At 41.7% G+C, this 24,480-nt stretch overlaps 1 protein-coding gene across 1 annotated transcript in view; it reads left to right on the top strand.

Moving 5' to 3' along the window:
• Positions 1 to 24,480, top strand: part of ddx43 (DEAD (Asp-Glu-Ala-Asp) box polypeptide 43) — a gene marked incomplete at both ends in the record, with an annotated part of 205,995 nt that overhangs the window by 24,776 nt on the left and 156,739 nt on the right. The window contains one exon of the mRNA XM_084321945.1: positions 6,971 to 7,026. Coding sequence (XP_084178071.1) covers positions 6,971 to 7,026 — 56 coding nt within the window. The remainder of the gene's footprint in view (positions 1 to 6,970; positions 7,027 to 24,480) is intronic.

Below are 24,480 nucleotides of genomic sequence, written 5' to 3'. Positions count from 1 at the left end.
CTGCAAACAGCTCCACTGTCTGTGTGTATACTCGAGTAGCCTCTAGCTCCAGCAAGGATTCTCCGGCGCTGCAGCTGGACCCTATACTCTACATTCAGCATGCAAGGATTCTCCGGCGCTGCAGCTGGGCCCTATTCAGCATGCCCTCATGCGATGGAAGCCAGGGGCTCGAATACGCATGTTATAAGACATTGATATCAGGAGCTATCTGTAGCTACTGCTAGATAACGTTAAGACAACGCCTCAGTGAACTATTTAGTAGGGATGCACCGAATGGGAAATTCTTGGCCGAAACCGATACCGAAAATAGGAAACAGTTGGCCGAAAACCGAATGCCGAAAGGCCGAAAATGATTCATAGAATAGAATTTTTTTTACCAATGTTGTTCAGCTACCTGATTATGGAAAAATATGATTATGGCAAAACTTAACTTAAATAATCACTATTATGGGTATTTTTATTAGGGGTGCACCGATGTATCGGTCGGGTATCGGTATCGGTCGATAAGTGCCTTGTTGACTGCAATGGGCCTATCGGCCGATAAGCTCGAATGTGCCGATGGCAGTAGCCGATAAATATCCATCAATTTGTGTAGCGTCAAGACAAAAAAAAGTTCACTCGCGACCTGCACAACGCCGTCCCCAGTCCCCCCCACACACACACACACAAGCTACTGCATCAAAGTTACTACTTATGATTAACAAGGCATTCGTTTTGTGGCATTAACGTTATATAGTTAGTGTTACACGTTCAATAACATGAGCATATTATTTACCCGAACGTAGCAAGCGTTCATACTAGAGTTTTACCCATTCTGCAATCTGTTAATAATGTTTTCAATCAGACACATGTATAGAAAGGCTTTGTTTTATTATAACATTAGTTGCAGTAAAATCATTATGCCTCATTTAAGTCATCCAGCGGAGCTAAAAGCTAAATGTCAGCTGCGCCGCCATTGTTGTTGTTGTAGAAAAGCTCTCGTCAAAATCAATGGCGGACAAAAGCCGAAGTAAAAAATGTATACGCGCTTGCCGATTGGTGGTAACAGCAGAGGCGGGTGCAAGCGGTGTGTGACGTAATTGGCAGAATCGACTGTCAATCAAAATTTCATTGGTTGAGACAATAGTATCTCGCTGCAGTCCAGCAGGTAGACCATGCTGGGAGAACTAGTATCTAGCTGCAGCCCTGCAGAACATACTGGGAGAGAGATAGTGCTATTTCTTGACATTTCCTTTTTTTAAGTAAGTAAAGAAGCCTATGTTCATATCGGTGAGCACAATTTGTAACACAAATATTCAGTAGCTTCATAAAAAAAAAAAATATTATATTACAAAAAAGAAAAAAACGATTTTTTTTTTAAATATAAAAAAGAAATTGTTGCCACAAATATCGGTATCGGCCGATTGTGTTAGTTGAACAATCGGTATCGGTGGCAAATTTTCATATCGGTGCATCCCTAATTTTTATATCACAAACAGTACTGTATTTGCAAATCTGGTATGTCATAAATGTATAGATGTAGCAGTACTGTCATGTATGTCATATATGTCCTGATGAATTGAAAATGGGGGACCCTGATGTAAACAAGACGAAAGTCTTTCTCTGGTCTGCATCCCCTTAACAATTGTGTGTATTGAGCTGTACTGTATTGTACCCATTCTGCAATCTGTTAATAAAGTTTTCAATCAGAGAGAGAGGCGGACATCTGTGCTCTACTGAGCCTTTCTAGTCCCCAGATGAATGCGCTCTCTTGACTTTGGCACAGTAGACGCGCGACAGACAGTGTCAATGTGAGAAACACAATCCCTCCCCCTCTCGCTCTGAATAATATGCATATTAGATCACTCAGTGATTAACCGCGACGGGCATATAGTAAATAAGGATAAAGCATGTTAAAGACGCATTTATTGGACTTGTTGCGCGCAGAGTTTACATAGAAACAGCGCTCACAGCGCGCATGTAATGACTGAATCCGCGTTTTGATGACATCATCACAACAACACGCGTTAGGTTACAGGTTCTTTCTGTTTCGGTGATATATTTTCGGCCGAAAACTTTCGGTGGCCGAAATTTCGGTGCATCCCTACTATTTAGTTTACTGGGACATTTCGTAGTGACTAGTGAGCTAACGTGAGCTACCTAGCCAACGGAGGTATTATGCACTAGACTATTGCTGGAGCATTTGTTGATATCAGGAGCTATCAGTAGCTAGCCGGCTGGATAACGTTACACAATGCCTCATGTATTAAACTAAAAGTGAATAGTTGACTGGGTCATTTTGTAACGGTAGCTAACGTTAGATCACGGAGGTCCCACTGACTAGACTAACGTCACGGTGACTGTCCGAGGCAATAGCCTCTGTTTACATGGGTGAGGGAGGGGCAGGAGGAGTAGGAGGAGCAGTGCGCTGCATGTCTGTGCTGAGACAGCGAGTGAGAACTCTGCTAAGAATTGGATCATGATTTTTGATCGGTTTTCACATGACTATTTGATTGCCCGCCACATGGCGGACAGACGTCTCAGTCTCACTCGCCAAACGTAAAATCTGCCCGCCAATGGTGCTTGGCGGGCTCTAATTTCGTGCCCTGCCACCATCCACTTCAATGTTAGCGTTAATAACGCCTAATCTATGTTTTAAATTATGGCTATGTGTCTAATCTGCTCGTCGCTTATCAATGACTCGTTTTCCAGTCAACATTGTCGAAGCGGATTGTTTTTTTATCGGTTCATTTTCGTTTTATAGCATTTTGAAAAGCCCTCGTTTTCAAGGAAAATATAAATATTCCATGATAATCGCCCTTTACTGGAATATTCTAGAATACATGTCATTTTTCGGCCTATTTGTGACCCAGTCTGGTGATGTAGCCTACAAGTCGCCAGGGTGAAATGACAGATAGACACAATAAAAAAAGATTTGTTTGTTTTTGTTTTTGTGTTTTTTTTTATATATATAACTACAGTTCGAGAGTTGAAGAACATTTAGTACAACAGCGAACAGATATAATAACTCTAATTGTAAGAATTCTGTGTTTAAAAAAGGCCGTTTTGAAACACAGTTTGTGCTCTCCACAGAGGAGAGGTGGGGGCTGGGTTTATTTTTGCATCTGAATAGAGCTGCGTGTTGGGATTCAGATTCACTGAGCCAGGTAAAGGCATTCCAGGGCTCTACAGTGCAACCATATTGCTCGCATATGCCCCTAAAAATATGTGCGTGCGAACATGCAAAATCAAGTACTCGCACGGTGTGCGAGTGGGGCCGGCGAGTGCAGAGTACAGCCTCCTCATTCGTCCTTTTTTTTCTCCGCTGCGAGAATCGTTAAGAAACTACAAGTCCCACAGTTCACAGCCGCATAAACGTTCCAATCACAGTAGAGTTCCTGTGGTCACGCGACTGGAAACTGAAAGTAATGATCAGCGTCTGTCTGAGTCAGACAATACTTACAGCCATGTCGAAGCCCATTCATTTTTATTTTGCGCGAAAGATACCGGAGAATGAGAAGTCAGGCGAGGCAGCTCATGTTACAGAGGTGATGGTTAACGTTAACGTTAACCAAGATACTGACGCTAGCCAGCATGGCCAATGTACCCACTGTAGCTAACGAAGCTACACCCAATGTAGCCACTGTAGCTAGCGAAGCTACACCCACTGGAGCCGGAGGGAAGACATACAAATTTAACGTGAATTGGCTAAACATTTCCCCATGGCTAGAGTTCGAAAACAATGTCATGTTTTGTAAATATTGCAAAGTAGGATCGATGCATTGCGATGCATTGTTACACCCCTACAACTGGCCCACTGTGTATGTGTGTACAGCTAACTTGGCTAGCGTTATCAACCGCAGAGGTGGGCAATGGGTCCAGCTGTAGCGCCGGACGGCCAGAGTGCAAGCGGTGTGGCAATAGGTCCAGCTGCAGCGCCGGACGGCCAGAGTGCAACGGTGTGACGTTGTAATTGGCAGAATCGACTGTCAATCAATGGTCTACCTGACACGCAAACTACTGTACTGGAGGTGTACAGTATTTCAATAGGCAACCCTGAAAGGATTATTTTTCTAAAAGAGCAACACTAGCTCCCCCCTCTACTGATGGCCCTGGTTGTAAAGCCAGTGTCTCCTTTTTGTTCAATGTCACTGCCTTTCTTATTAGGCCTAGTTGTTGGCTACAACTTTGCCATAGTAGGCATTAATCACTTAATTAATAGTTCAAATGTCTGTGTCCCATTCCCGTTTGCACACGCAGATGATACACACACACGCACACAGTGGGCCAGTGACTTTGGTGGTATGTGCTATTGCACAGATGTGTCCCGTTCCCGTTTGCACATGCATGCACAGTACAAATATACATTTATTTTTGAAAAAAAAAATAAACTCTGTTACTTGACATATTATCACTGTGCTCCTAAATATTTTTGGGTGCTCCTAAATTTTTTCATTTAGGAGCACCTGTGCCCCTAGTCAAAAAGGTTAGCGTAGAGCCCTGCATTCACACAGAGTCATTAACGTTAACGATGGACGCATTCAGGTGAGGGTAGTTGTCCACGCCCCCCCCCCCCCAAACTAGCTGAAGTGTGAACATCTTTGAGAGGCATTTCCTCCCCTTGAGTGTTTTAGACAACAGACTGAGTTACAAGATTTAAATGAATATATGATATTCAAAACATTCTCATATTTCAAAGTATGACACATCATTTGAAAGCTTACATTCTGTACTTTCACAATCTGGAAAAATCTGGAAAATTAAAATGGAGACATGTAGACTCGGTCACATTTATGAATCGTTTTCAAATAAACGCTAGATTACCGTACTTTTCGCACTATAAGCCGCACCTGACTATAAGCCGCAGCAGCTAAATTGAATGATGTGTACATATATAAGCCGCACTGGACTATAAGCTGCAGGTGTTTTAATGTTTAATTACCATATGTAAGGGTTCGTGCACAGAGGGGATTGTCGCAATACTGTCGGACAAATAACAAGAATTAACTCATTTACAAGTTGTATTAAGTTTAGCAAATAAGGGAACAGATAAATAACATTTCAATGCAGTAAAAAAAGCAATATTTTAGGGTTTGGTCCACATATAAGCCGCACCGTTATATAAGCCGCAGGGTCGAAAAATGGGGGAAAAAGCCGCGGCTTATAGTCCGAAAAGTACGGTATGTGTACGTATGCACGCTATATAGGCGATCTGAAAAATCGATTCTCTGATTTCCTCAAAGCGATCGCCCACACACACACACACACACACACACACACATAGGGCGAACGCTGAGATCTCAGCGAATACAACTCTGATTATCCCAATACTTGTAAAATAGATTCCTTACCTCAGATCAGATGTTCTCCAAAAAGATCATTCCAATTCCTGATTGCCATTCCAAAAATATATCCCTTTTATTGATCCAACGCTACATACTGTAAACACATATTCCACGCTGTTCTGATGGTCCACAATGAATCCGATCGGCTCGGGTTACATGCCTGAGAAGTAAAATGTGGATTCCGGATTTTTCTTTTCTCATTCATTTTCATTGAGTCCATTCCAAAAGGGTGCATTACCATCTGGGAGACGATAGGGGGCGTTTTTTTCACATCTGAGCTCCTGATGGGGCTGGTTTACCAACGGGAGACTCCGTTGATGAAATATGAATTCAGATCGCTAATAAAAAAATAACACGCTAATTGTTGTGGTGGGCATTCAGGCGTCGGGCTGATAAAACGTGTTATCACGTGGTGGGCACTGAAAGTGTTAATGATAAGTGAGTTTTTTTTTTCAATCTGACATTACAAAAAAAAATAAAAGTCTATACAAATCAGTGTTTCTGCTAATCATTGACATATACTAGCCTGTAATAATCCCCCCCCAGATTTTTTTTTTTCATTTGATACATTGAAAATATAATCTTTTATTTTATTTTTTACAATAATTTGTAATGCCATGACACACATTGGCATTTAAAGGATAAATGTTTGTAAATTAATACAGATTTAGGTGGTTATGACCAGGGCTGAAGTTGATTAAAAGATGTATGGAAAAAAAAGTGGGAAATTATTTCAACATATAATATTTGTATTGTGTTTTTCAAGAGGACAATTTTGTCCCTTAATGGTAAGAGTGTAACTTTTAATTCTACAGGGTGAATGAAAGTAGAGTAAAAAAAAAAAAAAAGTTTAATTCCAAGATAATTCAAAGATCCACATATTGGCTACAAACATAACCACTGCAAAGTTATCAAAAGAATAAGAGTCTCAAAGTCCTTATCAGACACGATGACGATTCTGACTTGAGTTATTTTGTATGTTACAAGAGACTTTTAAGTTTAAGTCAAGCACTTTCATTATGTTATGTTTAAAGGGGAACTATTTTACTATTTCTTTCACTATTTGGGCACTTTTACACAATTCCTGTGAGTCTATGGAACACCTCTGTAATATATATATTTTTTTTATTCATTGTTTTGTATTTCTAATCAAGTCCTCAAAAACAGCATTTTTCTACCTCAAGATCTCGAGCCGTTTTGAGCCTGGGCTCCTAAACCACTGCGCCGTGCCGGTGCCGCCTGAACATTAACATGCAGCGGTGTCTTTCTGACATCACATATCGCGCACATTTTCAAATGACTCAGTTCAGTGAGGGTGAATATTGTGAGAGGAGAATTGGAAGAATGCGCCAATATGAGAATTTTGAGACATAGATCATATTAATATAAGTTCACATAGCTAGGAAACAATGCTAAACACTCAAAGGCCATTTATAAGATAGTTCCCCTTTAAGTCAAGAACTTTCATATATGTTGTGCAATAAATGATTTTATTGAAAAAATAAGAATTGTGAGAATTGTGATCTCAATTCTTAGAGAGAAAAATCCATTTTAGCAAGAATCGTGCAGCCCTACTTTGCACATATCAACTGTTTCATCCAACATGGAGGACAAATTGACTGCAATTGCATCCCATTCTTCTACAGGCAGAGGAGGGGCAAAAATTCGTGAACTTGAAGAAACCACGGGGGCAAGAATCAAGGCAAGTTGACTTAATTCTTAATTCTATACATATACCAAAGATCAAGCAAATGTTTACTAATGTATTATACCTGTGTATTTATAAAATAAAAAAGGCCTTTATTTGCTGAGCTGAATGGACATTTGTATTTGTGGAAAGTCATCCGTGGAATTGACGGATACACAGCAACACACAGCAAGTCTGCTGGCAAACCAACAAAGAATAGACAGTTGGTACTATGGACCCAAACACACGCACATCTAGTGGTACCATACTAGTGTGTGTTCATGTTTCAGCTCTGAAAGCTCAACCAGCTGTGGTAGCATATCATTATAAATTAGGGATGCACCGATATGAAAATTTGCCACCGATACCGATTGTTCAACTAACACAATCGGCTGATACCGATATTTGTGGCAAATTTCTTTTTTTTTAATATTTTTATTGAATCTTTTTTTGGTAATATTCTTTTTTTGTACCTTTTTATTTTTTTTATGAAACTACTGTATATTTGTGTTACAAATTGTGCTCACCGATATGAACATAGGCCTCTTTACTAAAAAAAAGGAAACATCAAGAAATAGCACTATCTCTCTCCCAGTATGTTCTGCAGGGCTGCAGCTAGATACTAGTTCTCCCAGTATGGTCTACCGGCTGGGCTGCAGCTGGATACTATTGTCTCAACCATAGCTCTCAACCAATGACATTTTGATTGACAGTCGATTCTGCCAATTACGTCACACACCACTTGCACCCGCCTCTGCTGTTACCACCAATCGGCAAGCGCGTATAAATTTTTTACTTCCGCTTTTGTCCACCATTGATTTTGACGAGAGCTTTTCTACAACAACAACGGCGGCGCGGCCGACGTTTAGCTTTTAGCTCCGCAGGATGACTTAAACGAGGCATAATGATTTTACTGCAACGAATGTTATAAAACAAAGCCTTTCTATACATGTGTCTGATTGAAAACTTTATTAACAGATTGCAGAATCGGTAAAACTCAGGGCTCTATGAGCAACGGAAGGAACTGAGCTAGTATGAACGCTTACTACGTTCGGGTAAATAATATGCTGATTATTGAACGTGTAACACTAACTATATAACGTTAATGCCACAAAACGAATGCCTTGTTAATCATAAGTAGTGACTTTGATGCAGTAGCTTGTGTGTGGGGGACTGGGGACGGCGTTGTGCAGGTCGCGAGTGAACTTTTTTTTGTCTTTTGACGCTACACAAATTGATGGATATTTATCGGCTACTGCCATCGGCACATTCGAGCTTATCGGCCGATAGGCCGATTGCAGTCAACAAGACACTTATCGGCCGATACCCGACCGATACATCGGTGCACCCCTATTATAAATAGCATTAAAACAACAACAAAATAAATTGGCATTACTTTCAGTGCCACGGGTCCGGTGCCCCGGAACCCCGTTGCATGCCACCACCCACTTTAATGATAGAGCTCTCATATTTGCGAACGCATAAACTATATCTTAAATTATGGCTGTGTATAATATGGCCGTCGCTTATCAATGACTTGTTTGCAGTCAACATTGTCGAAACGGATTGTTTTTTAATCGGTTCATTTCCGTTTTATACCATTTTGAAAAACGCTCGTTTTATGAAAGTTCCAGACAATTTCAGAAGATTCTGTGATAATCGCCCTTTACTGGAATATACTGGAATACACAACTGTCATTTTTCGGCCTATTTATGAATCGTTTTTCAAATAAACGCTAGCTTATCGATAGTATATGTGTACTTATGCACGCTATAGAAGCGGGCTGAAAAATCGATTATCCATTTCCTGATCAGCACACACACACACGCACGCACACACACATAGGGCCCACGTTGATATATAGGTGAAAAAAAGCTCTGATTATCCCAAGACTGGTAAAATAGATTCCTTACCTCAGATCAGATGTTATTATTCCAATTCCTGATCGCCATTCCAAATATCGATCGCGTTTATTGATCCAACGCTGGGTACTGTAAACACACATTCTCCGCTGTTCTGCGGCTCTGCTATGACTTCGATCTCTCGGGTTACTTGTCTGACAAGTAAAATGAGGAAGCAGGATTATTTTTTTCTCCATGCTTTTCATTCAATCCAATCCAAAGGGGTGCAGTACCATCCGGAGAGACGATAGGGGGCGGTATTTTCCCAATGGAGCTCAGACAGAGTCCCAGTGGTAACGTGAGGCTAGATTGATGAAATATGAATGGAAATCGCTAATAATTAAAAAAAAAATCAAAAACGAGATCTCTCGTCTCGTTGGCACTGAACGGTTGGCATGAACTAACGAGAAATCTTGTTGTTGGCACAAAGTGTTAAAGTACTAGGGCTGTACGTCATCAACTATGAAATTTCGTTGATTTGCATATTCATGATCGACTCATCGTATTGTTAATTGTATGTGCCTTTTGTGGTGGAAATGGCAGACGTTCAAAGTCATAACATGTGCAATGTGAAATCTAACTAGTGAATCACGTTCAAAATATAAATAAGTTCTCTTAAACCACTATTTGTGATTCTGCCTAGAGCCAGGACTCGACAGTCACAGTGCGCTCCAGCTGGAAGGGAGGTGCTGAGCCTGATACCCCCCACCTTAAACTTTAGAAGCTATGACATCCAACTCTTCAGCCCTGCGTTCTACAGCCTGTGACAACTCCTCTTGCGAGTCGCGCTGTTTCTATGTAAACTCCGCGAGCAACAGGTCCAATAAATGCGTCTAACATGCTTTACATACTCGCCATTCCTGTATGCCTTAACATGCCGTAAAAACCTTAACTAATGTTAGCTGCAGTGCTAACGCTAACTACAGTAAGCTAAGCTAGCTCACAGCCACAGGATCAGTTTTGTGGCGTTCCAATAGTGAGGAAGGGAGGGCGGGGGCTGAGCCCGTCTCTCTCTCCCTCTCTCTTGTTCTCTGTATGTTCAATGATGATGATCAATAGGGCTGTCTTAAATACTTCGAAGCTTCAAAGCTTCGTTTGATGGCACAAGCTTTGAACATTAAAAAAAAATTAAAGTAAAAAAAAAGAGAAAAAATTATTTAATTTTTTTTGCCTCAAATCTTGCGCCTCCATTCCAATGAAACGAATGTAAGCGGCGCCTCGACTCCACCTCTCTACAACAAGCATGTGGAGATGATCTGTGTTGAAAACAACAAGGACATGTGCAGCAGACATGTCGACGAAGAAGTCATCAGCAGGGCCGCGGGAACTCAGTCAGCGGCGGGGGTGCTGAGATAAGTGATATAATAATAATAATAATAATAACAACACTCGTTCACTAGAGGAGACCACTGCCCAACTCCGCACTCTCACGCTCAGCTCTGCGGGAGCGAGACAAACAATGTAACCGTTTTGATGCATACATCACAGCTAGGCCTGCCGCGATAAGCAATAAATCGATTAATTGCCGCGATAATTAAAAGTAATGCAATGATTTTGACGGGCGCGATTAATTGCTATTTGCGCCTTGTCAGTCACTGTCCGTGTGGGGGGCCGCTGGCCATACTACAGAGCACAGCTCCGTGGGGCAGTAGCAACGCCACATATAGTTTAACTACATTTCTCAATGGTGTTGCTCCTTTTAACCAAGTAGCGTTATTTATAGTGTAACGTTAGCTATTTTTAGACCCAAGTAGTTACTCGCTACTGCCCGGAGAAACTGGACTGCTAAATAAAGATGAAAGATCGAGTGTTGATTCTCATTCAAAGCTAACAACATTAGCTAACAAACGAAATACAACGTATAGCATAGCTACAACACAGAATAACGTTAATACAATTACATGCATCATTGTTTACAATGAACGGGTGGGGCTAGTCAAAGGACTGGACACGGGGACAAGTTAAACATGAATTCATTTATTATAACGTAGTAGGTAGTTTCGAGTCGTGCTGCAGTGCCTACGCGCCACAGCTATTCTATTATATACTGCTTTGACGCTTCCTCCTCATCGTTGATTGCCTGTAGTAGCTGCATCTAACGTTAGTAGCTAACGTTAAAACTAACCTAAAGTTAGTTGTTCACCAACAATCTCAATATTTGTTTTATCATTAGCTCAAAAACACAACCGGACGAGACAAGTTGGCCGCTCATAGGTGGCGGTGCCGCTAGGATAATAACAACAGTACTTCCGGTCCGGTCGGTGGGCTTCAAAATAAAAGTCTAAACACCGGAAAAGACGGAGCGGTGGGCTTCAAAATAAAAGTTTTGGGAAATAAATTTCTCAAAAAAAAATTCTCTAACCGGTCGCAATAATATCGCTTATCGCGATATTTTCGGGGGCAATTAATCGCCCAGCAAAATGTGTTATCGTGGCAGGCCTAATCACAGCCCAGCCTACCCCACCTGTCGCGTCCCCGTACAGGGAGCCTAAATATTAAAGGCAACCAACTTGTGTCTAGCCACGCCCAACTTGCGTCTAGCCACGCCCCCCGCGGCGACGCGGCAGCAGCAGAGCAGAGCTCTGCCGCGGAGCTCCGTCGCGGCAGCATTATGTAGCAGTAATCCCCCCTTTTTTACTATCGAGAACTAGCTCAATTGGCAGCGCTGCCTCGCTGTGGATCCTCCGGTCCGTTTGGTACAAGTTCGATTCCCTTAAATTTTTTTTAACGTGCATTCTTTCGCCGGTTAAGTTTAGGCATTATAACTTTAAGCATTGTTTCGGAGTTGGTTAAGGTTAGGCATTGTTTCGGAGTTGGTTATGGTTAGAAGCAGAGATGTTCCGATACCATTTTTTCCCTTTCCGATCCGATTCCGATACCTAAGCTTTGGGTATTGGCCGATACCGATATTTATCCGATACCAGTGCATAAAAAAAAAAATTATATAAATTATACTTTTTTTTTTTTTTTTTTTTAGATACTGTTATACTGTTTTTTTAGTAATAACTAGAACGTATGGTATTTATTCAACAACAGGTGATTGTATAGATTTGTATTAGTATCATTAATCAATGAGTATGGGCTGCAGCACTGCAGATATACCCTACTCCAATGATCCACACGGACATTAAACGGTGTTGCACTCGCTACTCAGTGGCTCTGCAGATATACCCTATTCAGTCTGTAAGCTAGTGGCAGATAGAACGTTCATGTTGTGATTTTTGATGCAAAATAAATATTCAACATTCTCTTTTGAAACTCCGCCTCAGACTCTTATCCTTTGGCACTTGCTGTACTTTGCTTGCAGGTCTGCAGCCATTATTGCTGGATTATGTGAATAGCACCAACTTTAGACACGGTAACGTTATCAAGCTAAGCTAACTGACCTAGCTCGACTTCTCGCATTGACATTAAGATAACGTTAGTAATAGTCAGCTAACGCTAGTCCGTAGCTACTTAACTTAAATACAATTCACCGTGGGTGCATTATTGTTGATAGACGGTCACGGACAGTGTTAGGTCCTGGAGAAAGGACAGGCGATCATCTGATTTGATGTAACGTTAAAAGCGGATGTTGTTCCAACTAGCTATCTTTCCAGCTAATGCTATCATAACACCAGCCAAACACATCCCGATTCCCGTCCGAGCTCCCCGTCACACCGCACTGTCGGGGACAATGGAATTTAAGAAAGTGTATCTGCTGTTAAAATGACACAGCATCACACTTTAAAACATGTTCATTTTATAATCCTCACTCTCCGCAGGACTCGGCAGGAGATAAATTACATCATGGGATCGGAGGCTAGAATTTACGTGTACTCGCCGATACCGATACCAGCATTTTAGGCAGTATCGGCGGCATTTCCGATACCAGTATCGGTATCGGAACAACTCTAGTTAGAAGGGTTAAGTTTAGGCGCTGTTAAGGAGCTGGTTAAGGTTAGAGTTTGTCTTAGAGAATGGCAATATTCTTTCGGAGTTGGTTAAGGTTAGGCATTCTTTCGGAGTTGGTTATGGTTAAGGTTAGGCATTGTTTCGGAGTTGGTTATGGTTAGAAGGGTTAAGTTTAGGCGCTGTTAAGGAGCTGGTTAAGGTTAGAGTTTGTCTTAGAGAATGGCAATAGACAGCCTATTTCCGCGCTGCAGCGCGAGGCAATAGACAGCCTATTTCCACGCTGCAGCTCTCTCGCGCTGCCACGGTCACATGGCCGTAATGGCCAATCAGAGAAACGCTAAACACAAGTTGGTTGCCGAAAATATTCACGCGTACAGGGAGCCCCATGTCCCCGCACCAGAACGCTACGACGGGGATTGATTGATTTAAAACTTTATTAACAGATTGCAGAATGGGTACAGTTAGGGATGGGTACCTTTCACATTTGAACCGGTACCTGTGAATCGATACCGGTACCCAACGGTACCTTTTTTCGGTACTTTAGTCTCAAGAAATGTAATTTACCTACCTCAGTCGAAAAAAAAAATCCAAACTTCAAATAACTACAATTTCGACAGTTTTCGGCTTGTCATTGCTCCAACTGCTTTGTTGTTGAATCAAGTAAAATCCTAGGTAAGCATATATTGTGTTGTGAACGTTGACATGAAAAGAAAAAAGTAAAAAAAAAAAAAAAAAGTTAAAATAAAAATTAATAAAGATTTTTTTTTTATTTTTTTTTCGGTTCCTCACTTGATTCGATACTCGGTAGTACCGACGTGTTTCGGTTCGGTACCTCAAAAGTACCGAATTCGGTACCCATCCCTAGGTACAGTACAGTACAGCAGGGTTCGAAATTAACGGGGGCTTGGGGCATAATGCCCTTGAAAATGGACAAAATGCCCTCGAAAATCAGTTAAAGGGGGCACTTAATGCCCCCGACAGTTTACTAATTATATATATATATTTATCCGGTAATGGAGCGTCTGTATCGTACGGTTCAGATGACGCGCAAATAAAAAAAATCATTTGGCGGAGCCGGTGTTCTGCACTGGCTGCAGGCAGCAGCAGCAGCAGCAGCACTGTAGCCAGCCAGGTGCTAGTCAGTTTGTGTAAAAATGGCACGCACAATATAAATCAATCTTCATTACGACTTTAAAAACATAGCCATTAACATTACATAGGCCTACACACATCTTGCCATAGCAGTTCGTAAACACAACGCACGTTTTAACTATGGTAGCCCGACGCAGCCCGCAAGCTAATACTGTACAGTCAATGAAATGTCACCGTAGCTACTGTAGCAGAGGAGGAAATGGGAGTCTGAGAGGCGGGGTGTTTAAAGACAATGATAGGCGTTTATTCAACATCCAAGAAGGCTAACATACAACTGTGTTTTATTAACTCCAACCGGGACTATTGCCGCTTTCCCACTGCATGCCATCACCTCCTAACGTTACCGGAGCTGATAATAACATTGCTGAAGGTGCGTGACACTAAAATGTCCGTGGGGACCCGGCGCCAACCCATAGATAGTTCCAACTCACCGAATTGCGTAATCCACCACAGATGCACTCAATATTTAAATAATGTTAGTCTAAATAAATGTAGACAGAAACATAATAATTTCAAGCAGAAAACGAATCTTTCCATTAAGAACTGACAATCAGGGAATTTAAACATGGTTGACATTGTTTTTGTGTGTTTATATTAATTAAAGAAAGGAAAGTCTAGTGCTGGCTGAGCATATTGTTTGTTTGCACTAAGTTAATACTTTGACAAATGTAGCCTATATTTTTCAGTCGGTTCGGTCTTTGTGTGCCAAACATTATTTAAGGCTGTAAACACTGTAAACCTTTTATTTTTAATAAATGAGAAGCATGTTTAGATTTGAGTGTTAAATTTTTTTTAATAAAGATTAACGTATATCGAACTGAAAACCGTGACCCCAAAATCGTGATACGAACCAAACCGTCCATTTTGTGAACCGTCCCACCCCTACCGTTTATCATAAAAATTCAGTGCCCCCGAAATACAAAAAAAAGCCCCCGAAAATCAATTAAGGGGGGCAAAAAAAGCCCTTGAAAAAAAATGTTAATTTCTAACCCTGCAGTACAGCTCAATACATACAATTGTTAAGGGGATGCAGACCAGAGAAAGACTTTCGTCTTGTTTACATCAGGGTCCCCCATTTTCAATTCATCGTAACATATATGACATACATGACATACATGACATACAGATAGACAGTACTGCTACATCTATACATTTATGACATACCAGATTTGCAAATACAGTACTGTTTGTGATACAAAAAGAGTCCAAAAAAAAAAAAGAGTATATACATTTGACGTAGAAACTGTACATTGGATTGAGTAGGTGGGGGGGGGGGGGGGGACTGTACATTGGAGGTGGTTGGGTGGGTGGGGGGGGGGGGGGAGTGGGGGGGAGGTTGGGTAGGAGGGGTGGGTGGGACACTGTACAACTGTACAAACAAAACTGTACATTGGAATATTGACGAGACTGTAAAGTTTTAGAATGAAGGCTCCGACACATTGATTCCAGTTTGACTCTTTATGAACGTTTTCAAGCATACAGACACATTCCTGCTGTTATGGCTAGAACTACCACAATGACAAATACTCCCGCTGCTTCTCCGTAGTGCACTGACAAGATCACCCGAGTGTCTTGCTCTTGAGGAGTAAAACATAGAGCGCCCTCTATAGGTCAGAACTAAACATTACCAAGCTCACTGAACATTATGAACATAAAGTCAACTATGTGAACCATGGACATTACAACCCTCCTTTCCTTACATTTCTTTTCTTTAACAATAACTACACATTAGTTGAACTCAACAATGTATTTTAGAACATTATTACATTATGCACATTATTCAAAGTCAGTGAGGTATGATGGGGTCTTCTGCTTTCCCTCACTGGGTACCTGTGACCAGGTGGCTGTGGCCTGGGGCTGTCGGGGCATAAACGTTCTGCAGTGTGGTGAGGATCTATTTCAGTCCAGTCTATGACACCTTGCATGTCAGCTGATTGAGAGTGGTGATCATCCACCTTAGGTAAATTCTTAAAGTGGGATGACTTTCTGGCGATGACATGATTGTTACGTTTAGCTGTCACCATGGAGCCTTTGATCGCGATGATCTTGTATGGGTGGGGATTGTAAGCAGGGCATAGCTTCCCTTCCTTCTTTTGACGACAGAGAACTCTATCACCAGCCTTCAGAGCCAAAGGAACCACATGGCGCCTCCTTTCCGCATTATGTTTCATCCTGTCCTTCGCCATTGCATCTGCTCGTCGTATTTTTGCATCAGTCGGGACTGACAGTGGACAGCAGGCGTGGGTAGCTTGATCCTTAGAGGCCTACCAAACAGCACATCAGCTGGAGCCATCCCAGTGGCGTGCCCAGTGTGGCGTGGCACGGTAGTTGCGTAGAAATGCATATAGAGTCTGTTTCCATGGACGACCTTCAACATGTGTAGCCCGTATATTCTTCTCCAAGGTGCGCATGAACCGATCTGCCTCTCCATTCGCCTGAGGCCACAATGGAGTTATCTTTCTGTGTTTAAAATCCAAATATGTTGCAAAATCTGCAAATTCCAAGCTCTGAAATGGGGGGCCATTATCCGTTTTGACCTGCAGTGGAATTCCCAGTGTTGAGAATATCTTGTCGAGTTTAGGGATAGTGGCCCTGGCTGACGTGGACTGAAGAATCTCAACCTCTGGGTACCTTGAATATTCATCAACAACTACCAAAAGATAATCCCCAGAGGGGAATGGACCACAGAAATCAACACTAATCTTTTCCCATGGTGACGATGGCAGATCAGACATGCAGAGGGGTTCTTGTGTGTGGTTGGGCACAACAGCCTGACATGGGATGCAGCCAGCTATCATTGCCTCCACTTGCTTGTCAATTCCAGGGAACCAGACTTTCTCCCTGATCAGCTTCTTAGTTTTGACCACCCCCTGGTGGCCTTCATGTGCAAGTGATATTGCTCTGACTTGTAAAGAGTGGGGGACGACAATCTTTGTGCCACGCAGTACAGTGTCACCATTAGCAGTCACTGTCAGTTCATCTTTTATTTTCTTGAACGACACAAGAGCAGATCTGTCAACCCCATCAATAGAGTCCCGTTTGTCAGACAGCAACCTCCAAGAGTCATCTTTAATGAGTCGAATTACTTCACGTAGAGTGGGATCAGTTGTGGTTGCATTCTGAATTTCCGCCAGTGTCATCGCCTTGGGTACAGCATTTTCAGTGACAAAGTTTATGTATTCTTCAGCTTGTCTTTCGTCGTCTGACATAGCGTGAGAGATGTGTGATACCTGTGCCGGGTGGCGCGACATGTAATCCGCCGGGTTGTCTTTGCCAGCCTTGTAACAGACTGTGTAGTTGTATGGTTGCAGACGCAGGCTCCAGCGCTCTATACGAGCAGGTGGTTTGGATTTGGGGTTATTGAAAATCCATTCCAATGGTTTGTGATCACTGACGAGTGTGAAGGCTGCACCATAGAGGTATATGTGAAAATGTTCACAGCCCCAGACAATAGCATGGGCCTCACGTTCTGTCTGTGAATACTTTTGTTCAATGGGGGACAGTGCTCTACTTGCATAGCTTATCACTCTGGCCGGCTCATTTGGACTGTTCCTTTGTGCCAATACAGCCCCAAGACCTACTGGGCTTCCTCTATAGGTCAGAACTAAACATTACCAAGCTCACTGAACATTATGAACATAAAGTCAACTATGTGAACCATGGACATTACAGAGACCATACTTGGTAATTTACTGTACATTGGAGGGGGTTGTGTTAGGACATTTACAGGGGCCAGTTTCGAATTGCAGTCTCCCGTAGGTGTTTTTTGAGTTTTTGAAAGTGGGTAGTGATTCACATTCCTTTACAGCTTTGGGTAGGGCGTTCCACATTGATGTGGCATAATTGCGAAACGTGTTTAGTCCCTTGTTTGAGCCGAATCTGGGTTTAACATGATTTGTGGAGCTCCCTCTGGTGTTGTGATCGTGGTATTCACTGACCTTTGGGAAGTATTTTGACATGTACATGGGTACCTTGGTTGTGTAGTGTATCTTGTAGACCAGGCCCATTGCAAGTTGCTGTACTTCTACTCTAAGCCATCCTAGGTTGTCAAAGTGGGCAGGGGTGAGGTGGGTTCTAGGAGTAAGGTCAAGCAGTAGTCTGACCAGTTTGTTTTGAGATGTTTGTAATTTTGTTTTTAGCGCCTTTGAGGTGCTTTGGTACCATGAGGTGGAAGCATAGTCGTAGTACCCTTGAATGAGTGCTCCTGCCAGTCTTCAGGGTATTCTTGTTTACCAGTGAGGAGATCCGGTACAAGAATCGAGTTGGTTGACTTTTTTTTATTACATTGGATGCCATTTTGTCACAGGGGACGTCTCTAAATGTTGTGCTTTTATTTTCCAATGTTCACTAGTATTCGGACAACAGCCGAACACCTTCCAAAGTGATGCATCTAAATTTAATTAAAAAACAACAACGTTTACCAAAGTGCTGTACAAGTCCCACAACATAAGATACAAAAAATAATAATAATAAAAAATAATACTTTTTTTTTTCTTTTTTTCTCTAAGCTTCAAATTAAAATCGAAGCTCGGCCCCGAAGCTTCGATTGCCAAAAAAAGCTTCGAAGGTCAGCCCTAATGATCAATGAAGTAGCCAAAAGTCTGTCGGGAGGGGGTTCGGATGTGTAGAGAGTGGAGTAAAACACTTCAAAGACCTTGTTAATGTCTTGGGGTTTGGAGACCATGTTATTAGAGCGATCCCTTATCTGTTGGATCAGCCTGGAGGTTGCTCTGCGTTTGAGCTGATGTGCAAGCAGCCAACTGTTCTTGTCTCCATATTCATATGACAGGCCGCGGGAGTGGAGCAGCAGACCTTCAGCTTTCTTTGTGGATAATAGATCGAATTCAGACTGCAAATCAAGCTTCTTTTTATACAATTCAGGTGAAGGGTCTGTGGCGTACTCACCATCAAGCTGGAGTAGGGGTGGACGGTATAAACGGTATACGGTATAAACGGTATGAATTTGCTCTACGGTATGGATTTTGACTATACCGTGTAACCGGTAGAGCAGCTCTAAAATAGCAATGACGTCATGTAACCACAGCGCGACTATTTCAATCGCATTTGCCCCTAAAAATAGATAGAATTAGTCATAGATAATAGATATGTGCAAACTGGAAAAAGTTATTTAGGAGGCTTCGCGCAGTGGGCGTGTCGACACGCAATTGTCATTTCATAATAAACACATATCACCGCGGCGCACAGCAAGTTTCAATTTCAGTTCCTGGCATTTTTAACCAGTGGAGAAAGGTAAGAGATTTCCCTATCGTTTTTCTTATATGAATTATTCTACGTTAATAAAACATACCTGGTGATCAACTACAGTTTGCTGTAAACATTATGATATGTGTGTAGTGTTATGATAACGACGGCTGCAGCGGGAGGACGGCTGCAGCAGTGGATTTGCGAATAGCATGCAGCTGCAGAGCCGCAGAGCCAGGGGCGCTTTCAGGTCTGGTCACAGGCCCGCTCAACAGCGCCCCCCCACCCAACGGCTGAATTGCCAATGGCTGAATTGGAGTATTGCACAGTGCAATACTCCAATTCAGCCATTGGCAATTCAGCCGTTGGGTGGGGGGGCGCTGTTGAGCTCGCCTGTGACCAGACCTGAAAGCGCCCCTGGCTCTGCGGCTCTGCAGCTACATATGCTTCTAGCAAAATCCAGCATCCAGCCCCGCTGTTTGCAATGGGAGCAGCACGGAGTCTCGACTCAGGACTTATTTTATTTGGAATATAATGACTTTATACGCAAAAGTAGCCTAGTTTTAAGTTAAAATATTATAAATCTACATGCCTTGAGGATGTCATTCTTTATATAGCCTGCCTATCAGGCAAAAAAAATTATTCTAACGGAAACACTGATACCGTGATATATACCGTTACCGTCTATGCTTCAAATTATACCGTGATATAAATTTTAGACCATACCGTCCACCCCTAAGCTGGAGAATAGAATCTGTAAGGTCTTGCAACCGCTTTCTCTGAGTTTTGTTCGCATGAGCTACATTGGAAATGATTTCACCACGCAGAACCCATAACAGTGAGTGAGATATTGAATCCGACCTATTGATGAGTAAGAAGTCATCAATTGACTTTGAAATTGTCGCAAAACCCCTTGTCGGAAAGTAGCAAGGTATCGAATCTCCAGGGAGGGCGATCTTTTCTATTCAGAGTAAAGGAGATGTCCATTTGTATAGGCGCATGGCCCGAAATCACAATGGCTAAATAGTCAACTGAGCGGACAGAGTCTAACAGGGTTTTAAGTTTCAAACAATGTTAATTATGTTTAGGGCAAGACGCTTGTGCCATCTAACGAAGCTTCGAAGTATTTAAGACAGCCCTAGTGGGTTAGCAGATCTCCATGGGTCTACACATCCATTTTCCCTCATAAAGGCTGATAAGGACCTGGACATTTTAGAGTGTTGAGGGTCTTAGAGAGGAGCGATCCAAAACCGGGTCCATAACACAGTTCAAATCTCCCCCCAAAATAAGTTGGTGTGTTAAGTTTGGGAGGGAGGAGAGGATCTTGTTCATAAAACCAACATCATCCCAGTTGGGAGCGTAAATATTGACTAAGAGCACTGGGGTTTGGAATAGAGTGTCTGTTACTATTATATATCTACCATCCGGGTCAGAGATAACGTTAGAGGATGTGAAGTGAACTTTTTTGTTTACCAGTATCGCAACACCTCTTGACCGAATATTAGTGAAATACCTGGCTGATCCAAGGCTTGTGTAGTCTAATTTGATCTGCTTTCAATAAATGAGTTTCACATGATATCTGCCTTCTGGTTTTTTAGGTGAGCAAAAACCCTTGAATGTTTGACTGGCCCGTTCATAGATTTGACATTCCATGTGATCAGTCTAACAGAGTTGTCCCCATTATTGGATGAAGTCATGATTTAGTTCAAGATTTGAGTGGTCTGACTGTCTCATATACAGGCCCCTGCCCTTGTATAGGGGTATTGTAGACTCCACAAAGTGATAAAGAAATAACAAATAAGTAAATATAAACATATGTATGTGTAACCACAACATCTGCAAAAACAGAAAATACAGACCTTTCCCGGACCGCATATGGTGTAAGTAACCCCCAAAATAATCTCATCCCCATCCTAGGTTCCCTTCTCTTCTTCTCACATCTAGAGAACCGCAGGTAATCGCTACTAAACTTCCGGTGCATCCACAGACCTTAACCTAACCTAGAACTATAGGTTAAACTGAACACGGAGCGTGTAGAGAAGAAAAAATATATATCAAAGAGCATTTTGCTGTGACAAGCGACACATTATAGAAATAGAAATAACTGCAAGATACAGAACATGAATAACAACTCGAGATTGGTCGAGGAAAGAAAAGAGTGGGGGGGGGGGGGGGGAACAACAAGTAGGCTGGCATGATAACGTCTAGGGCTGACCTTCGAAGCTTTTTTTGGCAATCGAAGCTTCGGGGCCGAGCTTCGATTTTAATTCGAAGCTTCGAGAAAAAAAAAATATTTTTTTTTAATATTTTTATTTTATTTTTATTTTAATTTTTTTATCTTATGTTGTGGGACTTGTACAGCACTTTCGTAAACGTTGTTGTTTTTAAATGTGCTCTATAAATAAAGTGGGTTGGATTAATTAATTAAGTAGCCCCTTTCATGACTGACGCATCCAACAAGGTTTCACTCGGCTGTGTGATTTAATTCAAGGTGGATCGCTGTTGTCGTTTGAACAACTTCAGATTTCATGGGAACTACCAATCCCCCAAATCAATAATGTTTAAGATGAATGAAGTAAGATTTTGATTATTTGAAATATGGCCTGTGTAGACTAAACTATGCACAGAATTATGTCAGTCTACAAGGTCCGGATTCTACATGGTCCGGCAATGTAGACCTTGTAGACTCCACTACAGACCAATTATCAGTGAATGTTCATGCATTTTTAAGAAGGGCAACTTCCACAAAAAAACAAAGAACTCACCAAAACATCTCAGTAGCACCTTATCTAAATGTTATATTTCATATATGGAGATTCATATTTATTTATGTATTGCATGCATTTCTACATTTTATTTCCTATTTTGTTTATTCATCCCAGTATCTTTCTTTCTTATGTGTGGAATTCTACAAGGTGCACACACACACACACACACACACACACCTACACCTACACCTACACACACACACACACACACACACACACACACACACACACACCAGCGTTTCCGTTAGCCGGTAATTACCGGTATTTGACCGGCAAAATATGTTGAAGTCCGAATATTTAAATATCTCCGGTCATAATGTCTGGTGAAAATAATTTCTCTAAGCACAATTTTATTATTTGAATTGTATTAAAATAGGCTCAAATTAAATAGCCTATGCGATGAACGAAACAATCATTACATGTTGCTTCACGCTGATAAAGCGCGGATGGCGCCGCTCGGATGTGAATCTTTTTTCTTTCTTTTTTTGAGCCTGTCTGGCCACCATAACGACAAACGGGTATACGAGCGAGAGAGAGAGAGATGGCCAAACAAGCTAAGCTTAACAAATATTTCATGAAACCAAGCACAAGCAGGTCTAATAATAATGACAACGAAGATGAGTCTTCTGAACTTGAAGTCACAGAGACCGCTGATGCCGTGGTGAAAGAAAACAGAAACAGAAATGTCGAGCGTTCAGGCCCGAGTGGAAAGTTTAATTCTCCTGGCTGAGGTGCGACATTATATCCACATTTTCCAGTTCACTGATCCAGCCAGGGTTACCAGTGACACAGTTCATTCTGGAACCTCAGATCCCCGCTGATCATGGAGTTCTACAGTATCGCGTTGGATCCATACACGTATCGATTTTTTCGAATGGTGATCAGGAATTGGAATATACCAGTTGGATACCATCTGATGTCAGGTAAGGACTCTATGTTATCAGTGTTAGGATAATCAGAGTAAGTTTGATGAAGTTATAAGCTGTTTTGTGAAATGTCTTCTTTCGGTTTCAATGTAAAAGTCCGAGAGGAAATCAACAGGGCGATTATCCGCGCGCGGCCGTAATGTGCTTGCGTGCACGTATAATATTGATCATCTAGCGTTTATTTGAAAACGATTCATAAAAAGGCCGACGAATATCAACGTTGTGGAATATTCCACTAAAAGACGATTTTCATAGAATGCTCCAGAATGAGCTGTTTTTTATCTGAAAACGGGGGCTTTTCTAACTGCTCTGAAACGGAAACGACGCGATAAACAGCCTTGACAGCACTGACTGGAAAATAGTCTTTGATAATGCGATGGGCAGATTAGACACATAGCCATAATTTAAAACATAGATTAGGCGATATTAACGTTAACATTGGCGCCGATGGTGGCATTCAGCGGGTAAAAAGGAAAACCAGGCTGACCGGAATTTCTCGAATATGTCCGGGGATAGAAATCTTGCAGGACACCCAGACCGGCACGAATATGTTCTAACGGAAACGCTGACACACACACACACTTACATTTAGTCATTTAGCTGACGCTTTTATCCAAAGCGACTTACAAGTTCTGTACGACAAGACAGCAAGAAGGGTACAACTCTATCAGCTGAGTAACAATGTTCATCAAAGTGTTGAGTGCTACAGTGTAGGTTAGTTTATTAGGACAAGTGCATGACAGTAAGGTTAGTCACGGTTAGATTTTTTTTTTTTTTTTTTTTTTTTTCATTTCAGATAATGGTTGAAGAAGTGAGTCTTTAGTCGACGGCGAAAGATTGGACGGGATTCGGCTGTCCTAACTGGGATGGGTAGTTCACACACACACACACACACACACACACACACACACACACACACACACACACACACACACACACACACACACACACACACACCTACACACACACAAATCGAAGTAAAAGAAAAAAAATTAATATTTTTTTTATTTTTATTTTTTTTAAACTTCGATTTTTTTTTTAATGTTCGAAGCTTGTGCCATCGAATCGAACGTTCGAAGCTTCGAAGCATTTAAGACAGCCCTAATAACGTCATACAGTCCAAGTCAGCTGTTAGCCAGCCTACGTTAAAGCTGGTGTGTAGGCCTGCCGCGATAAGCAATAAATCGATTAATTGCTGCGATAATTAAAATGAATGCAATGATTTTGACGGGCGCGATTAATTGCTATTTGCGCGTTTGTTTTAATGAGGCGGAACCAGTGCCCCTTGTCCGTCACTGTCCGTGTTGGGAGTCGGGCCGCTGACGTTACTAGAGTAACATAGCTTAACTACATTTCTCAATAGTGTTGCTCCTTTTAACCAAGTAGCATTATTTGTAGTGTAACGTTAGCTATTTTTAGACCCAAGTAGTTACTCGCTACTGCCCGGAGAAACTGGACTGCTAAATAAAGATGAAAGATAGAGCTTTGATTCTCATTCCATGCTAACAACATTAGCTAAATAGCTAACAAACGAAATACAACGTATAGCATAGCTACAAGTACAACACAGAATAACGTTAATACAATTACATGCATCATTGTTTACAATGAATGGGTGGGGCTAG

This window comes from Notolepis coatsorum, assembly GCF_963971535.1.
Source record: "Notolepis coatsorum genome assembly, chromosome: 9".
NCBI lineage: Eukaryota > Metazoa > Chordata > Actinopteri > Aulopiformes > Paralepididae > Notolepis > Notolepis coatsorum.
The sequence above is the reverse complement of the archived record's forward strand: the minus strand, read 5'-3'. Positions and strand labels throughout refer to the sequence as shown.